The sequence below is a fragment of the Carya illinoinensis genome, chromosome 13 (assembly GCF_018687715.1).
Source record: "Carya illinoinensis cultivar Pawnee chromosome 13, C.illinoinensisPawnee_v1, whole genome shotgun sequence".
In the NCBI taxonomy this organism is placed as follows: Eukaryota; Viridiplantae; Streptophyta; class Magnoliopsida; order Fagales; family Juglandaceae; genus Carya; species Carya illinoinensis.
In genome coordinates this window covers 5,199,741-5,209,933 of record NC_056764.1, presented here as the reverse complement: position 1 = coordinate 5,209,933, position 10,193 = coordinate 5,199,741, and the positions used below count along the sequence as shown (strand labels likewise).

Here is a 10,193-nt window from a genome sequence, read left to right as displayed (position 1 = left end):
AAATTGACAAAGTTAAATTATTTATTATATTTTTTATGAAAATTAAAAAAATTATAATAATAAAATAAAATAAAATAAAATGAAATATTTTCACCATCCTTGATTTGCATTGAAGCTTCAATTAAAAGCTGAGAGATAAATACTCATTTGGTTCCAACATTTTTATTTTTTTTTTAATTTTTTTAAGAGGGTCCTTAGATTATCGGAATTCAGGTTCAATGAGACTATTTGTACCTACTCGAATTTATTTTGAAAACTCATCGTAATTTTATTTTTAATCATCACTTATATAAAAAATACTTTTCAAACTCACATTTTTAATTTTTAATTTAATCATTATCTAATTATTATTTAAATACAAAAATTGATACAATTTTTAAAATCTTCAAAATAAAATATAAAAATCAATACAATTTTTACAAACTTAAAAATAAAACTAATACTAAAAAATTTATAACTTTATAATTTTTTATTCTATTTTTTCTTTCAATTTTCAAAATCCAATCAAACATCTTCACTCAAACTATTTAACTATTATTCACAAAATTTTTAAATACTCCTAAGTATACAAAAATGCCCTAAATTTGATCTTTTGATTTTCTTAGTTTTAATAAACTGACATTTACATCTATAACCTTAACAGTGTGCCATATCAATCCTAGTAGTACTTTCGCAAACCATATATTCAAAGTAAAAATCTCACTTTTTAAATAATAACAATATTAAAATAGCATAAAAAATTTGAAAAATAAGCATTAAAATTAAGAGAAATTATGTTTATAATTTTGGATCGTGCAAGTTCAGTGTACTCATTTTAAAAAAAATAGATAAATATAAAATCAATATAAAAAAATTATTTTTTTGGAGCAGATTATCATAAACCAACAACATCTATTTCTTTTTATTTTTTATTTTTGAAAAGATAACAACATCTATTTCAATACAACATTCATTTATTATTATTATTAGATTATATGTTAAAAAATTTACACGTAAAGATATAAGAGAACTGATACAGACACAAAGAGATTACACAAAATAAATTTATAAAATGACGTGTTTTCATAAAATCTATTAGATTTATTTTATGTTAAAAGTAACTTTACAACTTGATGTATCACATCAAATCATATTAATTTATAAATTTACTTTTACGTAATCATTTTTAACTAAAATATTTTCAAAGATACAACCGGTTATCATAAACCAAAATCATTTGTTTAGGTTGCTATTGCATAATGGCATGAATATGAAAGGCAAATAAAAATTTAGAATAAATAAATATGAACGTAATTAACATATGCAATATTACACGTAATCGCTTGACAAGAACGACGAAATCTGAACTGAATATGATATGATATATACTTCCCAACCACTGCTTAATAAAACGTGGTTTTTTAATTCAAATAATAATACTTGTCTCTTTACGTTAACCTTTTTTTTTTTTTTTATAAAAAATAGAAAAAGTAGTGGACATCAATAATTGTTGTTATAAGATGATTTTTGGCCGAAAACAACCTAAATGTACCTTTTCTTTTCTGGATTCTGAAATTCTTCTGTAAAGAAGAAAGAAAGAAACACAAGTCAAGCTCGTTCACCTGTGTCCGATACTGCACAGTGGGTTTTTACAGGAGGCGATTCTCCAGCGCTCTGCAAGTAATGACTTCTCGTTTTCCGGATCTTAATTTGTTTAGTGAAGTGTCTTCAACTTCTAGCTAATAATCGAATTTGATCGCTTTGCGTAAACAAACATTCATGCTATTTTTCTCTACTTTTTTTTTTTTTTTTTGTACACTCCTGGCGTGGCTATGAACAAACTAAAGCCTTGTTTGGGAGAGGATAAGATTGTTCGGGAGACTTGGAACAAACTAAAGTAGAGTACAAAAGGCAGAGCCAGATATGATGTTTTAAGAATAGACCATGGTCTGAAACGATAGATAGTCTACGCCAATTTCTTTCTTTTTTTTTTTTTTTGTATTTCACTGTTATTTTTCCTTGTTTTGTTGTAGGATTGTTAGATCTGGACTTTTTATCCGCTGTTGATAGACGCGTGCCCCACCACTAGATACGTCCCTCGCCTTTTGCTCCACCCCTCCGCACAATCGACGGTCCCCACTCGTCTGTGCGGTACCCCATCCTTCGCCACTTATAGCGGCCTCTATGCATTGTTCGAGACCTAGATCTTAGGCGTCTTCCTCTCTTTTCTTCGCCAATCTTTCAAACTCAAACAGGATTTTCCCTTGCTTTTCATAATGAAATTAGACTAAGCAGCACTGGCTGAGCCACAGTTGTAATTAAGATTTCAAGCTTTAGCCTTTAGGTGTGATAGACTGTAGAGTATAGAAAATAGTAATAAAACAAGAAAATTTGAGAGAGGAAGAAAAAAAAGATGAGAAGGTAAAGAATTTAAGGTGGTTCAATTTTAGAAGCCTATGCCAGTATGCCGGCTGTACTTAAATATTGAGTTGGATATTGAGTTGAGATGAGATGAGATGAGTTAGGATGAAAGTGAGTTGAGACAGGGGAGGTTTGGATAGTGAGTTGAGATGAAAGTTGAATAAAATATTGTTTTTGTTATGGGATTTGAAAAAATTGAATTGTTTATTTTAGTTTGTTTGTGAACTTGAAAAATTTGTAATGATTAGATGAGATGAGATGAGTTTAGATGGTTTTGGTATCCAAACAAGGCTCGAGTCTTACAGCTTTACTATACTGAATTCGGCAGATATAATATGTAGGATGAGCTTTGCATAAGAAGTTAGATTAGTACAAGCGAGATTTCAACTCATGTAGGATTAGGACTAACAAGTCATGAATAAATTATGTGAGATTAATATCCTAAGAAGGTGTGCAGATGAGGAACCTGTATTTTACCAACTAACAAAACGTTCAAAGCAAAAAGGAAAAAAAAAAAAAAGAAAAAAAAAAAGGAGACAGAATAAACCAAAAATTATGTTTGTCCTTTAGATAAATGTTACATACAACGTCACTCTTCATTCATTTTTCTCTCAATATTGAAAATTTGCTTAGTTTGAATTATATTTCAAAAGTAGTTTATAAGCACAAAACACAAATTGCTTTTCTTGACTTTGAAAGACGAAATATATACCATATCTGCATCTATTTATCCGTATTTCACCTAACATTCATGCATACTTTGTAATTTGACAGATTAAGCATATGGCAACAACCATTCTTCCAGGAACAATTGTTTCTGAAGTTCTTGGAAACAAAAATTATGAGAACTGGAGTGCTTGCATAAAAAACTGTTTGTTGGCTCAAGATCTTTGGGACATTATCGAAACAGCCACGGAACCTCCTAAACTGGAAGATGATGTAGTGGAATTCAAGGCTTGGAGGAAGAAGAATGCTGCAACTTTACATGCAATTCAAATTTCATGTGGGATGGACATACTGTCTCAGATCAAGGATATTAGTTCTGCCAAAATTTTGTGGGATACATTGGCTAAAATGTATGAGCAACCCACACAAGGAGTCAGCCCAGAGTTTGAACTAGCAAATGAATCAAAGACGTCAGATAGAAAACAGGGTCATGAGCAACCACCAAATGCAGCTAGTCAAGTTGTAGGAAACCCAACAAGCAGGCCAGGTGACACTCAGTAGTTTATTTTTAACTGCAAATTATATCTAGCTGGCCAACACATATTGCCACATGGATTATGATACATTTACAAAAATGATCAATGATTCAACATGCTCAAACATGGATTCTATTGGCTGCATTGTAAATTGTAATTATTCAATTGGTTTTTAATAGGTTGATTACAGATTTGGTGTCATACGATGTAACTGAAAACCAGCCCTAGTCATGGTTTTTCCGAGTTCAAATGTTTCAGTACAATATAGATGATTATGTACAACATCAATCACTTTACCGGTTTGCAAAACTCTTTGTGCAAATGAAATTGTCCTTCTCCTATTAGTTTGCGACGTACTTTTTGCTAGCCTTGACATGGTATGACCTGCCCATTGTCGGTCCTAATTAATTCAAATGTCATTTACATATTCTGAAACTTCAAATCAACATAAAAGATAATTCTGTGGTTGGCATGTTGATGTCAGAATGGTATCCCTTTTTTTCATTCTATAAGGAGAACAATTAAAACATGGCAGGGAGGGACGGCAACCAGAACAATGACTTCTCTGAGTATGCGGCCTTGCTTGAGGCTATTCAAAGTGGTGATTGGAACGCTACAAATGATTTCCTTAAGCTCCGCCCCAATTCAAAGACAGCAACAATCGAAAATATTTCAGGCCAGACACCTCTTCACACTGCTGTTGCTGCTGAACATGAACATATAGTGGAGAAGTTGGTGGAGATGATGAAGGAAGAAGACTTGGCAATACTAGATTCTGGTGGTAATACAGCACTAGCTTATACAGCTATTAACGGTAATTACCAGATGGCAAAGTGCATGATTAGAAAGAACAAGAGCTTAGTCAGCATTGGAAATAATCAGAAAGATATTCCTGTTGTTATCGCTGTTGAGAATGGCCATAAAGAATTGGCTTGCTATCTCTACCTTCACACTCCTTTGGAAGAGCTAAGGCCAGAAAAAGGTCACAATGGTGCTACACTTTTAAACCACACTATCTATACCAGACTTTTTGGTAAGAAGTGCCTCTTGTCTTACCATTAATTGGCTGTTATTTCATTTGATATCTTGGAAACATAATTGCTTTTGTTCATTGTTTTTTGTACGCATGCATGGTTCAACGTTAGATATTGCTGTGCCTTTAATCAAGGGTTGGCCACGTTTGGCTTTTGCACCAGACAGAGACAATTTCACCCCTCTGTATGTACTGGCTTCTATGCCTCAAGCATTCCCTGGTGCAACCCGGCTCGTGTTTTGGAAAAGATGGATCTACTCCCGTCAGTACCACCTTCTTTTCTCTTGCTTTTCATTACATTGTTCTGGAAATGTGTGCTCACATCTAGGACCCAGTTGATTTCTTCAAGGATTACATTAACATCGTCAAATAACGGATTTCCACATAAGGAGTAATTAATATAGTAGCTAAAAAGATACTTTTCTAATAACTTAACCCAATGCCACTTTCACTGTAATAACTTTCAATACATCTTGTGGCTATTGCATTATTCTCATGTCAGTTCTCTCACAGGACCATCCTTGGAAACCACATTCATGGTGCCATTCTTGAGAAATATCAAAGTCTTTTGGCTAAGAAAATATGGAATAAGATCCACTGTTGGTTCCTCTTTTCCTTCACTATTTTTATTTTTTCAAATTTTTAGATGATTTGCACTATGTTTTTAGGGTGTGATTGATCGTAAGGTTTTCCTCTTCCCTCTTTTTGTACATTAGATGATATTACCAATAAACTTACTCGGCTGCTAAAAAAAAATCAAATGTAGTGTTGCCGGTTTGATGACATGTAGATTTAAAAAAATTGATACCCTGTGAAACATGAAAAAGTACAAACATTAAGCAGAATAGAAATAAATCAATACACAACCTTAACCCATTTTGCAATCTGTGTGTGTGTATTTGTATCACTGTACATTGAAGATTTAGCTATTTAATTTTTTGTGTGGTGTAAGACGATATTGCTCCTTTGAAATACATTAAAAATGCTACCAAATCGTTACTTCAAACTCATCAGCCTGTTTTTGTCTAAAAGGTATACACATTCCACCGGCTTATACAACCGATGAGATTCGTTTCAACATTCAAAACAATCAAGAAATAACTATCGGATCAGGTACGTTGTTGCCTAACTTTTTTTTTTTTTATTTTGATGTCGGGGAAGCTCTCCAAGGCAGGGCCCTTTGGACCCACCCCTGCAGAATAAACCCCGGTCTCGTGCACCGCACCCTCGGAAGTTTCCCTACACGGAACTGGTTAAATCGCTGGCTTTTCACCAGGGGGTGTGGCCCCAAAGGATTGTTTGCACCCATGAGGTGTTGAACCTTGGACCTTGAAAGGAATGAGACCCCAAGACCAAGGCCTTCACCACTTAGGCCAACCCCTTGGGGTTTTGCCTAACTTTTCTTTCCAGCTCATAAAACAGAATGTAACTAATTTTGCCTACAAGCTAACCAGCAGAACTCTTACTAATCCTAGTCAAGCTGTTCAAAACCCGTCCAACTCAGCAAAAAATATTCCAGCTTGCAGTAACTGCTAATATTTGAATATTAACTATGGGTTGACCAATAAGTCCAGTTTTTTCATTACAATTTTTCATGGCATACCATGTTTTTATGATCTAATCTGTCTGTCTCATGATCTTGGGGGAGGGGTAGGTGAAGCCCTGCCATATGATCTTATCTAGTCATACAACTTAATGTTTTCAGGTCTACGACCGTTGACAAAATGAGGCAAAAAACTAGAGCAATGTGTCTCAGAGCTTCACTGATTAATTGCCATAAATGATGATGAATGGGTGGTGGTCTTCTTTCTCATGAATGCCATATTGTCTTTGGTAAAATTGACTAGGTTGTAGATTTATCTGATTCTACAAAGAAGTTTCTTATTACTTACCGAGCAAGAGACCTTAGTAGGAAGAGTATGCTTAAATTTCTCGTGTATCTGAAGAAAAATCACTTAATTATTTTAGTTTTTGGTATTAGTTTTCTATTGTATATTTGTGATGAACAAATTTGCTTTTACTTTGCAGTGCGAGCTCTATTGCGCCAGCTAGTTTCAAGTCTCCTTAACCTCTTGGGTATGGTGCATCCTTTTGATTAATATAAGTTATTGGTTAAGTTTTCTTAGTTTGATTTTGTCGTTTATAAATAGATTCATACAGAAAAATTGACATTGCTTCCATATTGACAAAGGATTCAAGCATTTATATGAGATGAAGTTGGCCCATGACAGATCCTATGAACTCGCGTCTTGCATGTGCAAAGCTATATCAACTTTAGATCATCAAGACATGATAAATGGTGGTGTTTATTCAGCAATATTCCAGGCTTTGAGGGAAGGGATCCTTGAGATTGTTGTTGAAATAGTGAAAGCAAAACCAAACCTTTTGCGTACATGCGATGCGGAAAACAGAGGGATCGTTATGTTGGCTGCCCTGCATCGCCATGCTGATATCTTTTATGCTACATTCCACTCCTGTCAGGCGAGCAAGTGGGCAGCTAGCAGAGACATCTTTGGCAATAACATATTACATATGGTAGCAATGTTAACAGAATTCACTCCACTTGATCACATCCCAGGTGCAGCTTTGCAGATGCAAAGAGAACTACAATGGTTTAAGGTCAGCTCTCACACTTCATGTTTCTCGGGTGTACTGTCTTTACTTACTGCATCTCACAAATTCTAGATATTTTTAAAGAGAAAATAAATGAGTATAGCAAAATTTGAAAATTAGTTGTTAAAGAAGTCTAATTTAAGGCAAGATAGCTTTGGCCATTTGTGGCATACTATTACTAGAGTTCCTTAAATCTGTTGGAATCAAACTAAGTGGTTGAGATATTTCCATATCTGCATTTACTGTCATTTACTCAAATATATATAAAAAAAAAAAATACTAAATTTACTATAATTCTTATGAAAAAAATCTTATAAACATGATGTGATTGGTTACACATCACCAACGTAATAAATATATGATTTGGAAACATGATTTGTACATCCTATGGTGTAAAAGTCACACACTCTCTTTAAAAAATATGGGTAAATTTGGAACTTACATGAGAAAACCCACTTTTTAATGGTAGGTCCCACTTTTTTCTAAAGGAAGTGTGGGGTTTACACACCCTAAAACTGTATCTAACATTACTCTTTGATTTGGCTTACTTTTATTTTAACTTTTAATTAATGACACTTCAGTTTGTAAAGCATTTCTAGTAAAACTAGTATCCCCTAAAAATCTTTAAAAAAAACTTCCTTCTCTTCAACTAATTGCATCTCACATGTGGTAAGATTTCTTGTCATCCACCTAGCCAAGATCTATGGAACATATCATCATAGTTAAAGATTACAGATGTCCTAAAACTCATTATCTTTTTTTCCCCTGAAACAAACGAAGAACGTGAAGTCATAGGTCAAAAGGTAAACAAAATATAAGTGGCCTGAGATTTTATTAATTGTAATAATACAGAACTAATTAATATGGAATTATTCTACTTTTGGAAATTATTAGTATTGGTGCGTGAGCTATTGCTTAGGCCTCCAATTGCTCATTTGAATCGCCACCCGACTTTGTAGACAACCTTCCAACTGTGATTCTGTTAACAGTGCACGTGCCTAATGTTAGAAAAGAAATTGCAAACAGAGATCGAAATATGCAAACAGTGAGGCTATTGTAAATCTGTCTTTTAGACAAATATTGCCTCTCACTCAGAAATTTAGTTATGCAAAAGAGAATATGGCAAGAATGTCCTCAGGATACAACACTGTTTATACAGTGTTCAGATTGGAAATTCTGAACACTAATCTTAGAATGAACAGATGTTAATAGCACCAACATATGCAATGTTTCATTTTAATTTAAATAAAACGGTCAGAAATTAATTGTCATTGCCAGTTCTTAATAACTATAAAAAATTCAAGAAATGCATCATTTCGTTTAATTAAAATAAATTCGTCACTACATGCAAAGTGCTAAGTGCGTCTAAAGCGTCAATGCATCGTGCGCGTGTGCTCAGTGCTTTGCATTGGGTGATACGATGTGTCTACCCTTATTATTCTATTATACATATCGCGAAACTAATTCACTTATAAATCACTAAAAGTTTGATTGTCTTTTCAATGTGGGACTAACAAAAATCACATTAGAGGAAAACTCTAAAAGATAAGATTTATTTAAAATATTTGAAATAATCCAACACCTAATAGGATTTTAGATGGATTAGCACAAAAGAACATAAGCAAACAAACACAAAATAAAATAAGAAAGAAAAAAGAGTAAGGGATGGAGTTTTATGTTTCAGCTACATGTGAATAAAACGAAAATATTAACACGAATCAGGTTTTAGTGTTTAACAAGATTTTCGAACTGTAAATGTTATTATTCAATTTTCTAAGTGTATATATGCTAAGTCTCTCAATTGTTGAATGGTACTTTTATTTGCATTTTTCTCTAACGTTTGTATAACAAATACAGGAGGTGGAGAGCCTTTGCAATCCAACTATTACGAACTTTATGAATGCAGATGGTTTGACTCCTAGACAATTGTTTACAAAGACCCACAAGGACTTGATGAAAGAAGGAGAGCGATGGATGAAGGACACATCAACTTCTTGTATGGTAGTAGGCGCTCTCATTGTCACTATTATGTTTGCAGCAGCACTTATCGTTCCAGGTGGTAATAACCAAGATACAGGCTTGCCGACATTCGAACATGATAACTTGTTTAAAATCTTTATATTGACTGATTCCCTGTCGCTTTTTTCTTCCTCGGCTTCAGTATTTATGTTTTTGGGTATCATCACATCACGTTTTGCAGAAGAAGATTTTCTTGGATCCTTGCCTAAAAGAATGATAATAGGCCTCTGTACCCTCTTCTTCTCTATTACAACTATGATGATAACCTTTTCTACTGCTCTTTTAATCATGCTACGTGGACATTCATGGACTGTCAATCCTGTCATCTGTTTGGCCAGTGTACCCGTTACTCTGTTTGTATTGATGCAATTCCACCTTCTTGGTGACATGCTTGCTTATACCTACAGATCGAGCATCTTTGATAGGAGAATGAAGCCTTGTTTTTACTTTCGTTCATTGTTCAATACAATGTTTAGGTGTTCCTTCGTTCATTGTTCAATATTCAGGCCTACTAGCCAGAACTCATGATTTTTTACGGTATTTTTTCCTTGGACTTATGACTGGTGAATTCTCAGCTAGCCTTCTGTTGCATATTTTATGATTTTCATATTTTAGACCTACTATCTCCAGTTGTAATTTTTATACCTGCTTTCGTTTCCAAGCTATTTTTTCCCCACAGGATGCAATACAATAAGATCAGAAGTCAGAGGAGTTACAGACAAAGACATTAGACCGACAACATTGAATGATAATTCAGTAGAATCTGTCAGACAGGAAGATTTCCCTGGTGGCCCATTACGGCCCGATAAGCAGGCTGGTTTTTAGAAAGAGTAACGATTTATGTAAGTATTAAATAAAAAAGTCTCCTACAATCTCTTTATAAAAAAATAGATTCTATAATGGAAAAAGTAAAATAATAATAATAA

At 33.7% G+C, this 10,193-nt stretch overlaps 1 protein-coding gene across 3 annotated transcripts; it reads left to right on the top strand.

The window, feature by feature from the left end:
- The first annotated feature begins 1,501 nt into the window (after window positions 1–1,501).
- LOC122291290 (ankyrin repeat-containing protein ITN1-like) lies at window positions 1,502–9,909 on the top strand. Of its 3 annotated transcripts, XM_043098962.1 has the most exons (9): window positions 1,521–1,659; window positions 2,013–2,130; window positions 3,175–3,613; window positions 4,138–4,635; window positions 4,748–4,897; window positions 5,668–5,748; window positions 6,664–6,711; window positions 6,827–7,254; window positions 9,106–9,909. In XM_043098962.1, the coding sequence occupies exons 3-9, from the start codon at window positions 3,184–3,186 to the stop codon at window positions 9,793–9,795; spliced, it is 2,325 nt and encodes a 774-aa protein (XP_042954896.1). In that variant the 5' UTR covers window positions 1,521–1,659; window positions 2,013–2,130; window positions 3,175–3,183; the 3' UTR covers window positions 9,796–9,909. The 3 variants fall into 3 exon arrangements, with proteins under 3 accessions (XP_042954895.1, XP_042954897.1, XP_042954896.1); XM_043098961.1 differs by lacking the exon at window positions 2,013–2,130 and having other exon boundaries at window positions 1,502–1,659; XM_043098963.1 differs by lacking the exons at window positions 2,013–2,130; window positions 4,748–4,897 and having other exon boundaries at window positions 1,502–1,659.
- Window positions 9,910–10,193: the final 284 nt, after the last annotated feature.